This window comes from Geotrypetes seraphini, chromosome 17 (assembly GCF_902459505.1).
Source record: "Geotrypetes seraphini chromosome 17, aGeoSer1.1, whole genome shotgun sequence".
NCBI classification, from domain to species: Eukaryota; Metazoa; Chordata; class Amphibia; order Gymnophiona; family Dermophiidae; genus Geotrypetes; species Geotrypetes seraphini.
The window spans coordinates 12482656-12505836 of record NC_047100.1 but is presented as its reverse complement, the minus strand read 5'-3'; the positions used below and the strand labels follow the sequence as shown (position 1 = coordinate 12505836).

General features: G+C 42.6%; 1 protein-coding gene across 1 annotated transcript in view; it reads left to right on the top strand.

Moving 5' to 3' along the window:
- FGD3 (FYVE, RhoGEF and PH domain containing 3) overlaps nt 1-23181 on the top strand; it is a 221874-nt gene that overhangs the window by 105986 nt on the left and 92707 nt on the right. Inside the window, exons 3-4 of the mRNA XM_033926275.1 lie at nt 302-488; nt 4746-5331. Coding sequence (XP_033782166.1) covers nt 302-488; nt 4746-5331 — 773 coding nt within the window. The remainder of the gene's footprint in view (nt 1-301; nt 489-4745; nt 5332-23181) is intronic.

Sequence of the window (23181 nt, the reverse complement as noted above, 5' to 3'; positions counted from 1 at the left end):
TTTCACTCAAAGAATAGTTAAGCTCTGGAACTCATTGCTAGAGGACGTGGTAACAACAATTAGTGTAGCTGGGTTTTAAAAAAGGTTTGGATAAGTTCCTGGAGGAAAAGTCCATAGTCTGACATGGGGGATACAACTGCTTGCCCTGGGATCGGTAGCATGAAATTTTGCTACTATTTGGGTTTCTACCAGGTGGGACCTGGATACTGGGACAGATAGATCATTGGTGTCTGACCCAGTATGGCTATTCTTATGTTCTTACAAGGAAAACATTAAAACTTTTTCTCTTTTTCTTTATTAGTGCCTCCTAAACCTGTCCACCTGAAAATTATTGACCAGGAAAGAGCACTTCAGTTAATCCCTCCAGCCCCTTCTAAGCCTTTACCAGCGAATCCCAAAAACACCAAGAATCGTATTCTTAAGGAGAAGGAACAAGTAGAAGCATCCTCGGGCATCAACTCCCTAATTGAAAAATTTGAAAATATTAGGTAAGCACATCTATGTATCATAATTATGACTTGTTGTTCCAGGAAGGCTCATCGTATTTTGGTGGAAAAGTAATACCGTATTTTCACTCATATACCGCGCACCCATGTAAAACGCGCACACGGGTATAGCGAGCGGGAAACTGTAATTTATGTAAATAAATTTTTATATACCGCGCTCACCCGTATACCGCGCATGCCGCCCCGACTCTCCCGTCGCCGTCCGACTCTCCTTTCGCCCGCCCCGACTCTCCTCTCCCCCTTGAAGTCCTGTCCCCACCCTGAAAGCCTGATGCCCCCCCCGACGTCTGATTCACCCCCCCCCGCAGGACCGCTAGCACCCCCACCCCGAAGGACCGCTCGCACTCCCACAGCCTCCCGACCCCCCCCCTCCCATCATGTAGAAGCTCCTACCGTTGTCCTGCTGCTTCCTCTTGGCGGTCCTGGCCCTTCTGTAAGCCCTGCGTCTGCGCTGCTTCCTCTTCCGGCGGTCCCGCCCTTTCTCTGACGTGAGGGTGCGGGTGGGAGTGCGTGCGAGCGGTCCTTCGGGGTGGGGGTGCGGGTGCGAGTGCGTGCGAGCAGTCCTGCGGGGGGGGGGGGGGTGAATCGGACGTCAGGGGGGAACTATGTAAAAAAAAAGTTATAAAATGCACTCGCGCGTATAACGCGCAAGGTTATGCACGGTTTGTAAAAATCATGTATAACGCACGCGTTATATGCGTGAAAATACGGTAATTGGCAGGACAATTCTAAGTAGCCTCATGTAGCTTCAAAGATGAAAGTACTTTTACTGAACTGAAATTGTTGACAGTTTTCAAAGAGAAAGTACTCTGGAGATTTCTCTTTGTAAGTCAGTGTAGTGTACACATTAAAAAGCATTTAGTTCATGCATTAAAAGCGTTTCGTATCACCCTTCCACCTCCCACAAATAGTAGGTACAGAAAGTAGCTTTTGACTTTGCATTGTGCACTCTGTTTTAGTCTTCTTCCTCCCCTACACCTAAATATACCCCTCAGGAAGGCTGTCTTCTAAAGCCGGATAAAAATATGCATGCTGTGAAAACTTGGGCATGCGTTTAGCCAGGCAGGTTGAGAAAAACAATTTTCAAAAAGACTGGTTGTCCCGATTTAAATGGTTTTGCGATTTGCCCCCAGATTTTTTTCTGTCAGACTAATAATTGGAACAAAAATCCGTGGTGCTCAAATCTTTTTATTCACTCAAGATTAATATCTGATCTTGTGAATAAAAAGCCAAAAACTAGTTTAAAAGACATTTGGAGCAGTGAGACAAAGCAGCAGATTTCTGCTCTCAATGGCCACGAATTTGGATTTGGAGAATGAGATGTACAGCTTCAGCATCTATGAGACAGACTTGGTTTTTCTTGTTGCATAGATCTTTTTGGATTATAGTTTTGGTTAGATAGTTCTAAATCTAATAGATGCTGGCACTGTCATCTTGCTGTAGGGACATTGGATCATTTACTTTATCATTGTCCTTTGATACTTAAATTCTGGAAATCCATTTGGGGGTCAAATTATCGCGATATTGGGAAGTTCCTCTAACATTATCATATGACATAATATTGTTTGGAGCGATTTTTATTACCCAAAAATCCAATTAACGCAAATGAGAACAAATTTGCTCCTCATCATGGCAGGAGTAGCCATGCAATTGATAATGAAAAACTGGAAAAGTTGGGACAACTTAAATTATAGTTTCTGGTGGGAATCCCTGTGCCAGATTTATAAGTGTGAAAATATTAATTCTTTACAGTTAGGACATCATAGTAAATTCAAGGAAATTTGGGGCCCGTTAACAAAATATTGTAAGATATGAATATGAACTATTATCATTATTATTATTTCCCTTTGATTCATGATCGATTGTCATACATATCCAGGAGGGACGGGGTGTGGGATGGGAGGTTAAAACTGTTTTATATTATTTGTTGGAATAGAGTGCAATATGTTATATTACTTGTTTGTTTATGTGTTTGCACTTTGTATTTGATATCAAAAATGAATAAAGAATATATATATAAAAAAATAAATCCAATGCCTCAACTGTATAAGTAAAATGTATTTATTTTACTTATTGTGATTTATTAACCACCCTTATGCAGAAATTCACACAATGAGGTATACAATAGATATAGCTTGGCATAAACAAATTACATTGCATTAAAACAGTAAAATAACCAAATTTAAGTGTAAGTAGGGGTGGGGTCCCTGTGTATGCCCAGATCTGTATGGGGGGATTGCTTGCATAACAAATGTATTGGTTGGGGCCAGGGCTGGGACTGGCAGACACCAGGAGGCTGTAAGCTCTTGTTCCACATAGGCTCCACACTTCATATAGTCAATAAGGCAGACCACTCCAAGATTGGTATTTTGATCCAACAGATTTAATTACTGTATAGACTCAAATGGAAACCTAGATTTTTGAGCCAAAAATATGACACGAAAATGGAGGTCTCGGATAACATTCGAGGTCTTACTACTACTGTTTATCATTTCTATAACGCTGCTAGCTATATGTAATGCTGTGCGTTAAATATGTAAGAGATGATCACTGTTCAAGAGAGCTTACAATCTAATTAAAACAGACAAACGGGACAAATAAGGGTTAGGGAATTTCTCAAAGAGGGAATGATAAAACAGACATGGACCCATCGCTGGCCTCGCCCTGGACCTACCTTAAGTTTCAAGTTTATTGAAATTTTGATTTGAACGTAATATCAAGTATTTTCAATGTGTATAACAATGATAATTTGTGGGAACCATTTAAAAACAATAAACATACAATCATATCCATAGTGAATTAAAGATATGTAAGGGAGGCAAGGATAAATTACAATTGTTAAAAAAAAAAAAAAGAAAAAAAAATTAAAAACAATGAGGGAAGAACAGCATCAGGAAGGGTATTTTTTTAAAAAAATTTTTTTTAGGTAAGATTTGATCTAAAAATAAATGTTTAAATGGGACTTGGTCTAAAAGTGAATAGAAAGATCGGTGACCTATTTACAAATCTGGTTAGATTTAAATATTTTGTCCTAAGTTTTTTGATAGAGGGAGAAGAAAAAAAAAAAAAATAAAAAATCCAATCTAAGATTCATATGCATCTTTATATAGGTAACTTTTTAGTCTGCTTTTAAATTTATCTAAAGAGGTTAAGCCCTGCTGGTCCAATAGTGAGCCAGGTCAAGCGATCCTCCTATGCTCCTGCCCTGTACAGTCTCTCTAATAAAAATGTCTGATGCAAGTTCACACATTAAACTCGCGAGACTGCCACAAGTTGGTTTAAATTTGAGTCAACCTTTTTCATCTTTTTTTTAGTTTATATTCGGATGGGTTTATATTCGAGTATATATGATAGCCTCTTCAGTAAATATTTTGGGACAATAACAGTTACAGAGACAGGAGGTGAACATTATTTACACAATATCTTATTCTCCTTCTCAACTCTTCTTCTCATTTGAATATATGAATATTCTCTCTTAGTAACAATGTAGTACATAGTTTCAAAGAAGATTATCATCACTTACAGTCTTAGAGATGCTCAGAGAATCAGGGAATCTAAAGTTTCTAAGCAGTGCTTCAGATAACTTTTTTTGTGGTGTGATTGGTTTCCGGGGAACCTGTAGCTGTAATTGGTTCTTGTTTTTTTCAGCCTCTAGAGCTGTTCCAGGAACTTATATAGATATCCATATTGCCTTGATATCTATATTGGAAATTCCCAACTATGCCCAACTTCTTATGTATTCGTTGGGCCTAGTGCTTAAATTTCCGCTATCATTGCTAAGTGTTCCTAGATACTTCCTTGCAGGGTATTTTGACTAAAGCAACTAGGTATATCTCTTTCCTGTGCTTGCTTGGGCTTAGATGGCTTGGGCCTTTGGTCTTCTCACATGGAAGGTCAGCAGCTGGGAAGGGTAGGGGCCAAAGACAAAGACCTGAACTGTGCTCAGGGATTTATGCCTCTGGCAAGTTCATTGCAAAACTGGTCTGCTTCCATCATAACACTGATCGCAAGGGAAGCTATTTCTCTCTAGCAACTGTTGATATCATAGTAAAGTACAAATATATTCTAGTAGATCTCTAGGTGTCCCTATGATCACCCTTAAAGCAGGACCCAAGGGTTACTATCTAAGCAAGTTATATGGAATTCAAGCATCTCAGTTGAAAGCGCCCTTAAAAAGCCAGCTTTTCAGAAGACCTTTGAACTTACTAAGTGATTTTTCTTTCTTTATTAATACTATAGGCAACCTGTTCAAACTGTTGACGAAAACAAACTGAATTTAAATCTTAAGATGGAACCTGGATTGGACTCTTCGGAACAAGTGAGCACGCCTGAAAGTGATACAGCGGTTACCCTTGGAGCTTCTACAACAGAACAAAGTGAAGCAAATGAAAAGGAATCTGCCTTCCCAAGTACTTCAGAACTGTCCAGCCCAGAGGTGCTTAAGATGAGAGACCTGAACATAGGTGATATTAAAAACTGTGGTGACTGCACTGCTACGAATCCATCAGCAGACACTGGGAATGGGAATATTACTGTGGAGGAAAATGGTAATGGTAAAATTCCCAACAGAGACAGTGGGATTGACAGCCCTTCGTGCAGTGTGTCAGGAGAGGTTTTCCCCAATGAGGAAACGGTGGAAAAGACGGCCTGTAATTTTTCCGGAAATCCGACAGAATTGGAAACTGACAAAAAGGTGCCCAGTTCTTCATCTGTAGAGCAAAAGAGGGATTCAACCCAGGAAGAGGACAGTGACATGGATGAAGGGAGTGGTGAGGAACCTGAAACAACAGATGCGCCAAAATCAGACGATTTAGATGTAAACAAGGTAGGAGATATTTGTATTGCTTGTTACCAGCTTTTTGCAAAATGTATGCTCATAAGAACACAGTACACCCAACATCTGTCAATGAAATGGCAAATAACAATGAACATATGATAAAAAAAAAAAAAAAATCAGAATGCACTATACTTTATAACATAAATATAAAATTAGATCAGGGGTGGGCAGAAAACCACTTGATAAATTTTAGCCTCTTTTTAGCACGTGTGTGTTGAAATTATTAAAATGGGTGTACTGACACTTTTAAAATCCGAGCGTTAACCACAATTGGATATCAGCTTTCAGCATTTTAAAGAATTAATAAGGCAGAGATCAAATGCAACCTAACAAATGGTATACTAAGGTGTCAAATGGATATTTATGGTCAAGTGATAGACAAAGCTTACTGTTCAGAGCAATTGTGTCTTTAGAGGACTGAGAGGATAAAATTGAGGTGTAGTTAATATTAGGTCATATTTTAAAGTGTTTCTCAGTCACTTTGATCCAAATTCTATATATGGTGCCAAAATTTAGGTGCGCTTCCGAGATGCAGATGTAGCTTAATTGGTGAATGAGCTGTTAGTCATCAATAATTAGATGCTTACAACCAATTATTGATTCACATCTGGCTGTTCCATTCAATAATGCTTGGCACCTAAATCCCATACATGTAACCTAAAAGGGAGCGTGTCCATGGGAGAGGCATGGATGGGTCAGGGGCGTTCCAAAAAGTTGTATGCAGTGTTCTAGACTTAATGTGTCTCCGTGCCCAACTAGAGCGCCAGGATTTATGCCAGGTGTCAACAAACCTAAATCTGGCGCCTAGAGTCGGGGGTGGGAATTGGTGCCGGTCTTTTCTGGCACCCGTTTTTCAGCCCGATTTATAGAATTCCCCCTTTTGAGCCTCCTAAATTGAGGTTAAAAGTTGTTTGTTGGTTAAGAACATAAGAAGTTGCCTCCGCTGAGGCAGACCAGAGGTCCATCTCGCCCAGCGGTCCGCTCCCGCGGCGGCCCATCAGGCCCATTTCCTGAGCAATGGTCCCAGACTATCCCTATAACCTACCGCTACTCTTATCTGTACCCTTCAATTCCTTTATCCTCTAGGAACCTATCCAAACCTTCTTTGAAGCCTTGTAACGTGCTCCGGCCTATCACAGCCTCCGGAAGCGCGTTCCATGTGTCCACCACCCTCTGGGTGAAAAAGAACTTTCTGGCATTTGTTTTAAACCTGTCTCCTTTTAATTTTTCCGAGTGCCCCCTTGTACTTGTGGTTCCCCATAATCTGAAAAATCTGTCCCTGTCTACTTTTTCTATACCCTTCAGGATCTTGAAGGTTTCTATCATGTCTCCTCTAAGTCTCCGCTTTTCCAGGGAGAACAGCCCCAGCTTTTTCAGTCTGTCAGTATATGAGAGGTTTTCCATACCTCTTATCAGTTTAGTTGCTCTTCTCTGGACTCCCTCAAGTACCGCCATGTCCTTTTTGAGGTACGGCGACCAATATTGGACACAGTACTCCAGATGCGGTCGCACCATTGCACGATACAGTGGCAGGATGACCTCCTTTGTCCTGGTCGTGATACCCTTCTTAATGATACCCAACATTTTGTTTGCTTTTCTTGAGGCTGTGGCGCACTGTGCCGACGCCTTTAAAGACGTGTCCACCATCACTCCCAGGTCTCTTTCAAGGTTACTTACCCCTAGCAATGATCCTCCCATTTTGTAGCTGAACATCGGGTTCTTTTTCCCTACATGCATGACCTTGCATTTCCCTACATTAAAGTTCATTTGCCATTTTTTGGCTGGTGTTAGGGTTTTTTTTTGGTTTGGTTTTGTTTTAAAATTCTGCTTATTAGTGAACAGAACGCAGTACATCGTATCAGTTTATGTGAAGCAGGTAGGCAGAGCACAGCTTCTACAACCAGGAACATATTAACGGCAAAGATATGAAATCCAGTAAAATTGATTACTTTTCGAGCACTTTTCACGTTCCTGTGGGCTCCTTGAGAAAGGCATACGAAACGTGATCCGCGTCGGTACCCTCAACACCCTAAGAACTATTTGGCAATTTGCCAAAAAAAAATATGCGACGCCTATAACTGTTGCAAAATGCGGCAGTTAGACTAATCTTTGGACTAAAGAAATTTGACCACGTGACACCCTACTACTGGCAGTTACATTGGCTGCCGATGGAGGCACGCTTAAAGTTCAAATTTGCCTGTTTCTGCTTTAAAGCATTACACGGACTTGCCCCCAAATACATTACTGACCTTTTCTCCTTCTCAGCCAACAGACACAAGAGAAGTTCACATTCCAACTTTGTTTCCCCCCCAGTGAGAGGTTGCAAACTGAAAAAAACACCATGAATTCCTTCTCTCACACCAAGCAGCATCATGGGGTAAAGACCTAGAACAATTACTTTCGCCCTCTACTTATGAGGAATTTAGGAAACGTCTAAAAACACACCTGTTCCTAAAACATCTTGACAACTGATCCACTTATCTCTTTCCTCTCAATAACGACCTACTGTCCTTTTGATCGCTTTTCTCCTCAACAATGAATTTCCTGTCTTATTACTTCTCTTTCTTCTTCCCCTCTTGAAGTCAGTCAATTTGTACCTTTGCTTAATCTTTTGTAAACCGCATAGAACTTCACAGTATTGCGGTATATAAGCTGTTAATTTTTGTTTATATGATATAACCATTAAGAAGTTACCTGATTTGAAATGGAAATAAGTGCATACACAATAACTGGATGGTGGGTCCAGCTATAGGGACTTTGGTCCTCGGCTAGATTACACACTTCTGAGTGTACGCTACTTCTACACAACGAGTTTGCTAATTCGTTGGCATTTGAAGCAAAGATTTCTTCAGATTGTTTATTTAGAGATCTTATTTTTTGCATTTAAGTTCCTTTGATCTCTTCACTCATTACTTCAAATCGTTTTTGTAATCTCCCTTATATAACCCTTTGAATCATGGGGCATTGCCAGAACATATGAGACAGGGTAGCCCTAGGATGATCACATTTCAGGCAAGAGCCAACAGGGACGAGTGTTGCCCTATAAGCACACCATGGTACTATATACAATCGGCAAATAAATTCATACCCTGTTTCAAAATAAGAAATATCAGGCAACAGACCATGGAGCATTCTGAGAAAACGTTGAATATGGGATCCCTTCAGAGTAAAATTGTTCCAGGTCTGAGCTATTTCATCATAATCTAAAACAGGGGAAAATTCCAACATAGAATGGCGAAAATATTTAAGAGGTACCATAAGCTGAGTTTCTAACCAATAGATATCTAATATACATTACATTACGGATTTCTATTCCACTTGTACCTTGCGGTTCTAAGAGGATTACATTGGAAGATATATGGGCATTTCCAGGAAGTTACATTACATTGGAAGATAGCTGGACATTTCCAGGAAGTTACATTACATTGGAAGATAGCTGGACATTTCCAGGAAGTTACATTACATTGGAAGATAGCTGGACATTTCCAGGAAGTTACATTACATTGGGAGATAGCTGGACATTTCCAGGAAGTTACATTACATTGGGAGATAGCTGGACATTTCCAGGAAGTTACATTACATTGGGAGATAGCTGGACGTTCAGAAACGTTAAGAAGCAAAGCTGAAGTAGGCAAAGAAGTTACATAATGTTTAAGTTGAAGGTAAGAAAACATATCTAAATTACTCCACCCTATATCTAATCTTAACTTTGAACAGAACAACAGAGTACCATCATCCGTGAGAAGTTGGTGTAAATAAGATATATTTTCTCTTCTTTCAGCCAAAAAAACTAGCCTTGGGTTTTGGCCAGGTGCTGGTGACCTGGATTGGCCACCGTGGGAGCGGGCTACTGGGCTTGATTGGACCATTGGTCTGACCTAGTAAAGCTAGTCTTATGTTCTTAAGTCATACCTGGTATGAAAGAGCAATTCCCATGAATAGGTAAAAGTGGTGTGGACCTAAAATCAATATGCAATGGAGAACATACTTGACGCCAAGTAGATCTCAGAGAAGGAAGAAAGAAATAATAAGGGTTCTCCAGGACAGCAGCCACAACTTATTTATTTAATTAGTAAGTTGTATACCCTGTCCTCCCAGAGAAGCTCAGAATGGGTACGTTGCAGCAATACATACATAATTCAGATTACTGTATCAAATGATACACAGTTACAGAATTACAAACGTAGGTCCTCTTTTGCTAAGGTGCGCTAAGCGTTTTAATGCGCGTTTAGCGTGCGCTACATCAATGCGTGCGCTAACCACTAACGCGTCCATAGGATAACATGCACGCATTAGCGCTTAGCGCGTGCTAATATTTACCACGTGCTAAAAAACATAGCGCCCTTACCCCCCCCCCCTCTTCTCCGAAACTGCGCTAGCAGTTTCTAGCGCGGGGAGCTGCGCTGCTCCCGACGCTCATAGGAACTCTGTGAGCATGGGGAGCAGCGCGGACCATTCAGCTCTCTGCGCACGTAGAAGAGGGGGGGTTAATAAAAGAGGGGGAATTGTGTGAGGATAATTTCCAGGAGGGTGATTACATGGTGGAAGATCCGAGGGGGGTCTGGTTGCAAGGGGAAGGGTAGTGAGAGGGAGCAGGGAAGGAGCAAGTGTTTCACTAGATACATTGATTTCAAATCACCATTAGCAATATACTCACATTTAATATTATAATTTTTAGTTGCAAGACTAAGCACACGTGACCTAAGTAAAGGGAAGTAGGTAAACAATTTAAGCCAACAGGGCTGAACCTGTTAACCGAAGAATGTAGTGACTTTTGTATAAAAGTTTGCTGTTAACAGAGAGAGAGAGAATCATTCTGTAACTTTTTAACAGAAATAACAAATTGTGAGCATGTTTGAGGTGGGAGTAGGGAAAAAGGGATAGTAACCCAATATTTATTTTTTTTAAATGAGCAAGGTGAGTTTCAGTTTTTCTATAAATGTATTTTCTGAGTAAACTGAACTCCAGCCACCCTTTATTCAGTTTACTCCAAAAAAATGGGAACATCTTTTGTTCAAGACTCTGCTTCATTCACAATAGGCTATCAAAAGATAATCTGACATAGGATTTTGAGGAAGTTTGAGGATTTTTTTGCTTGAGGGAAGCAGAGGACTTTTTCTTCTCTAAAAATATTTATTTAGCTTCCAGAAAATAGGCTGCCACACATTTATCCAGTAGAATTGAAATGCCACTTTTTAAAAATAGTTCATCATTTAAAATAAATAATTAGTGATGGTCAGCAGTGCTGTAGCGAGGATAGAGGTACCTGGGGTGGAGGTGTACTTTCGTGCCTCCTTTCCTCCTCTTCCCGCCTCCCCCCCCCCCGCTGCGTGTATGCCCCTTTTTTCCCAAACCCCCAGAACCTTCTGCAAATACATTGCTCATTAGTATTTAAATGAGCTCTCCTAACAATGCACAAAAGGGAAGCCCCCTTGTTTCCAGTCGCTGATTACTGATTAGCTGAGTCAGTAGCACTTCCCCGAAGCTGCTACGGCTTTGGGGAGTCCTGCCGGCTCAAATGATAGCAGATTCTCCTGCCCTGGTCAGCTGTACCGGCAGGCAGGCAGGGAGAGCAGGGGCTGGGTTTTTTTTTTTTTTTTTTTGGGGGGGTTACAGGGCAGGTAGGAAGAGGAGCAAGTGCCAGACACAATTTCTCCCCCTTTTATCCACCATTCTCCGCACGAATAGCATGCATATAATTTGCATGCTATTGTGCTGAGCATTGCTGGCAAAATAAAAAAATCACTCCCACCATGGTATTTTTTTTTTTTTTTTTTACCATGGTGTGGAAGCTTTGTCTATCTGGCCCTAAATAGGTACAAGTGAGGGAAGGGAAGGCGCGTGCATGGCCAAGACGCCACTGCTGGTCAGCATATTTTTAAGCCCTGGTTACTGCCAGCTGAATTAGACCTGGATAGTGAATGCAAGCCCTTTTCTGGGTAGTGGCACTGAATATCCATGTCTGGGGCAATTGTCAGGAGTCACCCAGGTACCTGCTGAATATTGGCGGTGCCCAGAAAATTCCCACCCTTGCTATGATTTTGTACCTAGACCAGCCCAGAACTAGCCAGAGAGAGCTACAGCTGTAAGAGCAGATATGTAGCAGCTCTTAACCAACAGAAGCCTCTCCTATGTGGTTAAACCACACCAGATATCTACCCCAGAGGCATTGCCTATGACAGAAATAGCCTTTGTTACATGATCTTTTGCAAGGGTATGTTTATTTCTGTTTTTGTGTAAAGCTGTGTGCTGGAGATTCTGAGCTGCACGCCTTCTGTCTGCAATGCAAGCTTCTTAGGAGGTTATTAATGTAGCCTACTGTTAATTTAGGTTATTATATCCTGAGACCTTGTGCTAAAATAACCCAACTGCAGCCAATGTTGATAACGTCTTCCCTTAGTGTGGGGGCATTTTCAAGTTCTAAATTATAGTAGCCACTGGAAGGAGGCACAGTTGAAAAGGTGAAACCAGAGGCCCAGCCCAACTTCTACTGCTCTTCAGTGGGGAGGGAATCCCAGCCATTGCACCACAGCAGAAGCTAGAGGTCAGGATCCGGATGCATGTTTATTGGGCTACAGAGGCCGCTGTGATACCCTGTTTCCCTGAAAATAAGATCTATCCCGAAAATAAGCCCTAGCATGATTTTTAAAGATATAAGCCCTACCCCAAAAATAAGCCCTAGTTAAGATTGACCCCCAAAGCCTGCCCCCCCCTCCTGAATGTCCCCAACACTCCCTGACTCCATCCCTGATACTAGTGCTGTCTGATTTGCAGAAAAAATTGGATTTGTCACCCTGCTGCTTTAGGAGGCCTCGGAGCGGAGGTATGTCAGTCTCACGGTGGGAAGGTCGGTGGAGCTCTGCTGCTCAAGGGGAGGGGTAAGAGGGGAGGAAAGATGTTGCACATGGGGGAGGGGGGATAGAAAGGAAAGAGGAAGAATTGAGGTGGAGGAGAGGAAGGGAGAGATGATCATTGTACATGAAAAAAATAAGACATCCCCGAAAATAAGCCCTAGTGCATTTTTTTGACCCACTGTCTTATTTGGGGGGGGGAAACATGGTATGCAGCTTCTGTCTTGAAGGTGGTCACAGTGCTTGGGCTAGGAGAAAAGGAAATTGAAACGGGGGAAATCCAAAGGGATAGACTGTAATAAGGCATGCTCATCACGAGGAGGACACCCTTCTCTCTCTCCCGATGGCCTTTATTGCATTTGCAAGCCATTTCCTTTTCTGGCCCATAAGGGGATGGCCAAACACCCAGTAGTTCGATTTGCCCATTGACTAGTTTCAAATAGAGTTCTGGCACTGAAGCCTGCATTACTGATAGAGCTACAATAAATTAAAACGTAAGATAACATATATATTTCAGAATTGTGGACACTTTTTCACTCTAGATAGTAACATAGTAACATAGTAGATGACGGCAGTTAAAGTCCCGAATGTTCCATCCAGTCTGCCCAACCTGATTCAATTTAAATTTTTAAATTTTTTCTTCTTAGCTTTACCCAGTACTGTGCTTGGGTTCCAACTGCCGAAATCTCTGTTAAGACTTACTCCAGCCCATCTACACCCTCCCAGCCATTGAAGCCCTCCCCAGCCCTTCCTCCACCAAACGGCCATATACAGACACAGACCGTGCAAGTCTGCCCAGTACTGGCCTTAGTTCAATATTTAATCTTATTTTCTGATTCTAGATCCTTTGTGTTCATCCCACGCTTCTTTGAACTCAGTCACAGTTTTACTCTCCACCACCTCTCTCGGGTGCGCATTCCAGGCATCCACCACCCTCTCCGTAAAGTAGAATTTCCTAACATTGCCTTTGAATCTACCACCCCTCAACCTCAAATTATGTCCTCTGGTTTTACCATTTTCCTTTCTCTGAAAAAGATTTTGTTCTACGTTAATACCCTTCAAGTATTTGAACGTCTGAATCATATCTCCCCTGTCTCTCCTTTCCTCTAGGGTATACATATTCAAGGCTTCCAGTCTCTCCTCATACGTCTTCTGGCGCAAGCCTCTTATCATTTTCGTCGCCCTCCTCTGGACCGCCTCAAGTCTTATTACATCCTTCGCCAGATACGGTCTCCAAAATTGAACACAATACTCCAAGTGGGGCCTTACCAATGACCTGTACAGGGGCATCAACACCTTCTTCCTTCTACTGACTACGCCTCTCTTTATACAGCCCAGCATCCTTCTGGCAGCAGCCACTGTCTTGTCACACTGTTTTTTCACCTTTGGATCTTCGGACACTATCAGCCCAAGGTCCCTCTCCCCGTCCGTGCATATCAGCTTCTCTCCTCCCAGCATATACGGTTCCTTCCTATTATTAATCCCCAAATGCATTACTCTGCATTTCTTTGCATTGAATTTTAGTTGCCAGGCATTAGACCATTCCTCTAACTTTTGCAGATCCTTTTTCATATTTTCCACTCCCTCTTCGGTGTCTACTCTGTTACAAATCTTGGTATCATCTGCAAAAAGGCACACTTTTCCTTCTAACCCTTCAGCAATGTCACTCACAAACATATTGAACAGGATTGGCCCCAGCACTGATCCCTGAGGGACTCCACTACTCACCTTTTCTTCCTTCGAGCGACTTCCATTAACCACCACCCTCTGGCGTCTGTCCGACAGCCAGTTTCTGACCCAGTTCACCACTTTGGGTCCTAACTTCAGCCTTTCAAGTTTGTTCAACAGCCTCCTATGAGGAACTGTATCAAAGACTTTGCTGAAATCCAAGTAAATTACATCTAGCATATGTCCTCGATCCAGCTCTCTGGCCACCCAATCAAAAAATTCAATCAGGTTTCTTTGGCACGATTTACCTTTTGTAAAGCCATGTTGCCTCGGATCCTGTAACCCATTAGATTCAAGGAAGTACACTATCCTTTCTTTCAGCAAAACTTCCATTATTTTTCCAACAACTGAAGTGAGGCTCACCGGCCTGTAGTTTCCTGCTTCATCCCTGTGACCACTTTTATGAATAGGGACCACATTCGCTCTCCTCCAATCCCCAGGAATCACTCCCGTCTCCAGAGATTTGTTGAACAAGTCTTTAATAGGACTCTCCAGAACCTCTCTGAGCTCCCTTAGTATCCTGGGATGGATCCCGTCTGGTCCCATCGCTTTGTCCACCTTCAGTTTTTCAAGTTGCTCATAAACACCCTCCTCCGTGAACGGCGCAGAATCTACTCCATTTTCTCGTGTAACTTTGCTAGACAATCTCGGTCCTTCTCCAGGATTTTCTTCTGTGAACACAGAACAGAAGTATTTGTTTAGCACATTCGCTTTCTCCTCATCACTTTCCACATATTGGTTCCCAGCATCTTTTAGCCTAGCAATTCCATTTTTCATCTTCCTCCTTTCACTAATATATCTGAAAAAAATTTTGTCTCCCTTTTTTACATTTTTAGCCATTTGTTCTTCCGCCTGTGCTTTCGCCAGACGTATCTCTCTCTTGGCTTCTTTCAGTTTCACCCTGTAGTCCTTTCTGCTCTCCTCTTCTTGGTAGAATATAGTTGTGGCATTATGACTAATGAAGACAAGAAGAATTTAGTTTAATAACTACAAAATAACTGCATCAAAATTAGTGGAAATCATTTTGATGCCTTCTAGATATTTGATAATTTTGCTGCTAGAGTCATGCCTTTTGACCAAAGGCTCATCAAGCCCCGCATCCCATCTCTGACTATGGTCAATCCAGGGCCCCAGGCAGTACCCAGCAATCCTAAAGATAAAATCTGTCCCTTCTATTGATAAGCAGTGGCTTTCCAAAGTCTGCCTAATTGATAATCATTTATGGACTTTTCCTCAAGGAACTTGTCCAAATCTTATTTTAACTGTTATGCATGAAGAAGGACACGGTACTACTCGAAAGAGTCCAGAGAAGAGCGATGAAGATGGTTAAGGGGTTGGAGGAGCTGCCGTACAGCGAAAGATTAGAGAAACTGGGCCTCTTCTCCCTCGAACAGAGGAGATTGAGAGGGGACATGATCGAAACATTCAAGGTACTGAAGGGGATAGACTTAGTGGATAAGGACAGATTCTTCACCCTCTCCAAAGTAGGGAGAACGAGAGGACACCCTCTAAAATTGAAAGGGGATAGATTCCATACAAACGTAAGAGAGTTCTTTTTCACCCAGAGAGTGGTGGAAAACTGGAACGCTCTTCTGGATTCTGTCATAGAGGAAAACATCCTCCAGGGATTCAAGACAAAGTTAGACAAGTTCCTGCTAAATAAGGACGTATCCTGGTAGGGCTAATCTCAGTTAGGGCGCCGGTCTTTGATAAGAGGGCCTCCGCGTGAGCGGACTGCTGGGCATGATGGATTACTGGTCTGACCCAGCAACAGCAATTCTTATATTATTATGCTAGATGCCTCGACAACATCTCCTGACAGCAAATTGATCGATCATTAATTGAAAAAAAAAATATATGACCTTCATTGGTCCTTTCTCTCAGAGGAACACCCCTGACCCTGGTTGAGTCCTTCAAGTATCTAGGGATCATCCTGGATGCTGAGCTTACTCTGAGCTCCCAGATTTCATTGGTTACTAGATTGTGCTTACCTCATTGATTTAATTCGTAGCTACTTGAGCGAAGCCTCTTGTGCAACCCTTCTATAGGCTCTTGTTATATTTCCCATCTTGACTATTGCAATTCATCTGCCTACTGAATAGACTTCAATCCATTCAGAATACCGTTGTTAGACTATTAGCTTATGCACACCATTCATATTGTGTCCCTCCCCCGCTGTTTTGCCATCATTGGCTTCTTGTCCACTTTAAAATGCAATATAAATTCATGGCATTGTCTCATAAAGCACTCACCACCAGAACTCTTCCTTAACTAGTCTCTCTAATCACTTCCTATAACCCAAATCACACACTTCACTCTCTGCTGCAACATTGCCATGCCATCCCTTCTGTCTATTGCACACAACATAATTGCACACACCAATCTGCTTTATGTTTTGCATCTCCTACCCCTTGGGAGTACATTTTCTGTATCGTTATGCTCAGAAGAGTCATACTGACATTTAGGGCCTCACTGAAGGCCCATCTGTTCACCCACACTTTCTGGGGTAAAATGATACTCTAGACCCCAGGAACGGTGGCCGTTTTAATTCATCCCCTTGCCACTAAGCTAAGTAAAATGATGAAATACATATGAAATGCATAAGATATACTAAGAAGGAATAAACAACACAATATGTTATATTTTCGGGATTGATGAGGATTGGTACTGCTTGAGAGGTGGTCTGAGGATCCTTGTAAGTAGTGGCACCATTACTCAATACATCTTGTCACAAGCCCAGCACTACATCAAGCCTTGTTCCAAGTAGAAAGCATAAAAACATAGCCCCAAAGCTGAACAGAGCTGATCAGTGCTGCAGCTCTCCAACTAGCATGGAACAGGACTCAGATTTTGGGGAGATTTCCCAAGAGCAGGAGCCCTGGGAGGATTCAGTACACTATGGCCCAGATTCACTAAGCAAACCGATCGTGTACTGATTGGTTTGCGAGCCCTTTGCAACCAAATTTCCCTCCAACCCCATTCACTAAAGCAGTGGTTCCCAACCCTGTCCTGGAGGAACACCAGGTTTTCAGGCTAGCCCTAATGAATATGCATGAAGCAAATTTGCATGCCTATCACTTCCATCATATGCAAATCTCTCTCATGCATATTCATTAGGGCTAGCCTGAAAACCCAATTGGCCTGGTGTTCCTCCAGGACAGGGTTGGGAATCACTGCACTAAAGGCAGTAGCGATCTGATCCCGATCCTCCCATGCAAATTAGCAAAACCCCATGTAAAATAGCCAAGCGATTGATTCACTAACAATTGCTTGGCTATTTTGACTTGGGTTTTACTATTGGCAAACCCGACTGCTGTAGACCTGTCGGTAACTGAGTTACCGACAGGTCTGCAGGTTTTTTGACAGGCCTGCCTGTCTTTTTTTATTCATTTTTTTCCCATGGCACAGATATTTTGCATGTGTTATGCACACAAAATATCTGCCCCATTAAAAAAAAAAATGAAAAGACAGGCAGGCCTGTCAAAAAACGACCGAGGGCCTCCCCCCTCCCGACAAATGCGATCCCCCCCAGTGACCCACAAATAGCAGAAGGGTTGCCCACTCCCTCTTGCCACACCCGATGCTGTCTTCCCCGTCTGTGCGAATATGGCAGGAGGGATGCAGACTCCCTCCTGCCCTGCCACCCCTTCCCCCTCGACAGGCACATGAGTCACCCCCTGTCCCCGCCCACCCCCCCCGATGGCCCACCGCACCACCCCAACCAGACTGGCTCACCCCTGTACCTAAAAGTTGGGAGCAGGAGGGGTGCTCAGTCCCTCCTGCTCCACGCCTCCTCTGCCACAAGTGCGGCCTTAGGCCATGCCCCGATGCATCATCAGATGCACGGGGAGTGGTCTAAGGTCCTGATTGGCTGAGGCACCTAGGGCTCCTCCCTTTGGAGGGGCCTGGGGCACTTCAACCAATCAGGGACTTCCTTGGCCATTGTTTTGGTTTTTCAAAGTAGTCATTCATGTGGAACCTTGTCGAACGCCTTCTGAAAATCCAGATATACAATGTTGACCGGTTCGTCCTTGTCTATCTGCCTGTTTACGCCCTCAAAGAAGTGCAGCAAGTTCGTCAAGCATGATCTTCCTTTGCTGAAGCCATACTGGCTGGTCCTCATCAGATTGTGTCCATCATGATCAATGATGCAGTCCTTTATCAGGGCCTCTACCATCTTTCCCGGTACCGAGGTCAGACTCACTGGTCTGTAGTTTCCCGGATCTCCCCTTAAACCTTTCTTGAAGATCGGCGTAACATTTGCCACTTTCCAATCTTCCAGAATCCTTCCCGATTTGATCGACAGATTGGCTGTTACTTGAAGCAGTTCAGCTATAGCCCCTTTCAGTTCCTTGATTACCCTCAGATGAATGCCATCCAGTCCCAGGGATTTATCATTTTTAAGCCTATCAATCTGCCTGCATATCTCTTCTAGACTGACCATCAACCCTGTCAGTTTCCCATCTTCGTTTCCTGCGTATAGCCTGTCGGCTTCCGATATGTTGTGTATATCCTTTTCGGTAAATACAGACGCAAAAAATGTGTTCAGTTTGTTGGCAATTTCTTTGTCCTCTTTTAGCACTCCCTTTATTCTATGGTCATCCAACGGCCCCACTGCTTCCTTTGTAGGTCGTTTCCCTTTAATATATCGAAAGAACGGCTTGAAGTTTTTTGCTGCCTTGGCTATTTTTTTCCTCGTAGTCTCTTTTGGCCCCTCTTACCGCCCTCTGGCACCTGCTTTGATGTTGTTTGTGCTTTTTCCTGTTTATCCATTTTTGAACTTTTCCATTACTTAAATGAAGGCTTCTTGTCTCTGATCGCTTCCTTCACTGCTACAGTAAGCCACGCCGGTTCCTAGTTCTTTTTCCTCTTGGATCCCTTGTTGATAAGCGGTATATATAGATTTTGCGCCTCGGTGTCCATGTCCTTAGAATGGGACCATGCTTGCTCTAGTGTTTTTACAGTGATTATCCTCTTCTTAATCTTTTTCCCCACCATGACTCTCATTCCTTCGTAATTTCCTGTTCGGAAGTTCAGTGCCGTGGCCGATATTCTGGATCGATGTTTTGCCTGTGTACAAGTTGAAGCAGATCATATTGTGATCACTGCTTCCCAGCGTCCCTTCTACTTCTACACCTTGCGCCGGTCCTCATAGTCCATTTAGAATTAAGTCCAGAATTGCATTTCCTCTCGTATTTTCCTTGATGAGTTGTTCTAGGAAGCAATCGCTTACAGCATCCAGGAACTTGGTCTCCCTTCTGCATCCGGAGGTGCCTCGGTTCCAGTCTATCCCCGGATAATTGAAGTCACCAATGATAACTGCGTTGCCTCCCTTGCAGTTGCGTTTAATCTTGTCAGTCATCTCTCCATCAATTTCTTCGGACTGCCCTGCGGGTTGGTAGTAGTTGCCGATCTTCGTTTCCGTTCCTTTTGTTCCCGGAATTTTGGCCCATAGAGACTCTACCTTATTTTTCGTTTCTGGCGTGTTCTCTCCAGTAGACTCAATTTCCTTTTTGATGTATAGAGCAATACCTCCACCTTTTTGACCTACTCTATCTCTGCGGTATATCTTGTATCCCAGTAGCACAGTGTCCCAGGCGTTTTCCTCATTCCACCATGTTTCCGTGATTCAGATGATGTCAAGGTTATCTTTTTGTGCCATAACTTCCAATTCCCCCATCTTATTTCTTAGGCTTCTTGCGTTTGTGTACATACACTTAAGTTTGCAGCCTGTTACTTTCTTGCAATTTCTTCCCTCTTGTATCCCTTTTGATCCGTCAGGATTTCTGTCTTCCCTATAATCCAGTGAGTCTTCCCCGCTATCTTCCTGCATGGTATCCTCTGAGTATACCAGTTCCCAAACCATTGACTCTCGGTCGACTGTTGGCTTTCGCCTTTTTCCTAATTTAAAAACTTCTCAATTTCTCTCTTCTGGCAGGGTCTCTGCAGTTGTCACAGCTGTCTTCCTTCCTTCTTGCCATCCAGGGCTTGAATGTGACATCCTCACAGCCTATCCCAGGACTGGTGACATTGTGAAATTTCCTTTGACAAGCCACAAGCCTAGCCTCAATGTTTTCAAAATGTAAAGACATGCATTGTTGACTCATAAAGCATTATAACTGCACTAAAAATGCAGTCACGAGAGAGCATACAAAATCATATTGTACTTAAAGGAGAGGAGACAAAAAAATAACTTGTCAATATTCCCAATGGAATGGTGAAATTGTTGTGTGCTTCATTAACTGCAAAAGTGGAGATAGCAAAATAGTATAATTTTCAAAATATCAAACACAAATCATTCCAATGCTGACTGTATGACTGGCATAAGAAGGGAAAAAAGACCTCAGATTCCCTCAGTAGGCAATTGAATCTATATGTGCCTTTTTTAAAGGGTGAAATCGATCATTGGTCAAAGAAAAAATCCTCCTAGTCATAAATGTCCTTTCAGTTAAGTCATGCTGTTCTAGATTTTTTTGAAAGTTTAACTACATTTATGACTACGAGGATTTTTTTTCTTTGACCAATGATCGATTTCACCTTATAATAAGGCACATATTGATTCAATTGCCTACTGAGGGAATCTAAGGTTTGTTTTCCTCCTTATGCCGGTCATACAGCCAGCATTGGAATGATTTGTGTTTGATATTTCAACAATTATACTATTTTGCTTTCTCTACTTTTGTAGTTAATGAAGCACAGAATAATTTCACCTTTCCATTGGGAATATTGACCAGTTATTTTTTTGTCTCCTCTCCTTTAAGTACAATATGATTTTGTATGCTCTCTCTCTCCCCGCTTCTGTCTAAGCTTCATTGGCTCCCCGTAATCCTCAGGGTTCACTACAAATGCGCCTGCCTAACCTTCAAGTCTCTACACGGTATCCTGCCTCTCCTTTTTCCACTACCTTGGAACTCCTCTAACCCCAACACCACCAGATCCACTCAAAAATTCAAACTATCCTTCCCCTCTTTAAAAGGCATATCCCATGCAGGAAAACTAGGGACTTCCCTCTCCTTCAGGATCACCGAACTCTGGAACAGTTTTACCACCCCGCTTCGGTGCCTGTCCTCCCTCCAACTCTTCCGAAAACATCTGAAAACTTGGCTCTTCTCCAAAATGCAATGACCTCTCCCTCATCGATTTACTAATTCCCTCTAAGCCTCTCTTTCTAAGCCCTTCTACTTTTCATTGTAGTTTCTTTCTATACCAATTACTGTAAACCGTGTCGAGCTCTACTTCTGTGGAGATGATGCGGTATACAAACTTAAGGTTTAGTTTAGTTGGTGTTGGCTATTCTCAAAAATATGATACCTATTCCATCTCTGGCACTCTAAGCCCTCTAAAAACCCTTCATACTTGGACCTCTAACCTTTCATTGTTAGTTCCTTTCAATCCCATCTCCTGTAAACCGTGCAGAGCTCTACGAATGTGGAGATGATGCGGTATACAAACCTAAGGTTTAGTTTAGTTTAGTGTTCTACTAAGAGTGTGGTTTTTTTGTCTGTCTTTCTTTTGGGATCTGCATTAGACATGAGGCATAATGTTTAGCTAGCCCAGTATAGTGCTTCTATCAGGAACCAAGCCAGGACAAACACATCTGGCAGGATACCAAAAAGTAGTAAGATTCCATGCCACCTACCCCTCAGATTAAGCAGTGGCATTCCCTTAAAAGGTCTTGAGCATTACCTTCAGAAAATTACCCAAACCTTTTTTTTTTTTTTTTAGACCCTGCTATGCTAACTGGGATAAAACTATGCTATGCTAACTGGGATAAACTTCATGGTCTGTCTCCTAATCTTATATACTTTTTAAAGGAGGAAACAAGCTATTCACGTCTATCCATTCCACGCCACTTAGAATTTTGTAGACCTCTATCATGTCACCCCTCTGCCATCTCTCCTCCAAACTGAAAAGCCTGATCCTCTTTAGCCCTTCCTCAAATGAAAGTTGTTCCGTTCCCTTCGTCATTTTTCTCACCCTTCTCTGTACCTTTTCAAATTCCGAAAGCGATCACTGTGTTCGTTTTCCTTTTCTAATTCCACCATATCTTTTTGCGATGCAGCGACTACAATTGCACACACACTGCTAAAGATACAGCCACGCTATGGAATGGTGAAGAGGCATTAAAATGTTCTTTGTTTTACTCACTATTCTTTTCTTAATTCCAAATATTCTGTTTGCTTTTGTGGTCTCTGCCACATACTGAGCTCCAGATTTCGATATATTGTCCATGACAACACCTAGATCTTTTTCCTGAGTGATGACTCCTGATGTGGACCCTAGCATCGGGTACTTATTAATCTGAGTTATTCTTCAACATGTGCTTCATGTTGCAGTTATCTACATTAACCCTTTAATTGGCAGATGATGAAATGGCTGCTCTACATAACTTGATGTTGAATGAGAGCAACAGTGCCAAAGTAACGGGCATTTGGAGATGCAGATCTCCCATAAGAACATAAGAACCACAGAAACACGTTACCTCTGAGCAACATCATCACTTGTACTTCTTCGAGGGAGTAAACGGGCAGATAGACAAGGGTGACACGGTCGACACTGTATATTTGGATTTTCAGAAGGCGTTCAATAAGGTTCCGCATGAACGACTACGTTGAAAAATTGCGAGCCATGGAATAGGATGAAATACTCACGTTGATTAAAAACTGTCTGGCGGATAGGAATTAGAGAGTGGGGTAAATGGACAATACTCAGACTGGAAAAGCGTCACGAGTGGAGTGCTGCAGGATTCGGTGTTCGGACCCGTGCCCTTCAACATATTTATAAATGACCTGGAAATTGGTACGACGCTTGAGGTGATTAAATTTGCGGATGATACGAAGCTATTCAGAGTAGTGAAGACGCGGGAGGATTGTGAAGACCTGCAACGTGACATAAACACGCTCGAGAAATGGGCAGCGACATGGCAAATGAAGTTTAACGTGGATAAGTGTAAGGTGATGCATGTTGGTAACAAAAATCTTATACACAAATACAGGATGTCTGGTGCGGTACTCAGAGGGACCCCCCAGGAAAGAGATTTGGGAGTGCTGATCGACAAGTCGATGAAGCCGTCTGCGCAATGCGTGACGGCTGTGAAAAAGGCGAACAGAATGCTAGGAATGATTAAGAAAGGGATCACGAACAGGTCAGAGAAGGTGATCATGCTGCTGTACCGGGCCATGGTACGTCCCCACCTGGAATACTGCGTCCAGCACTGGTCGCCGTACATGAAGAAGGACACGGTACTACTCGAAAGGGT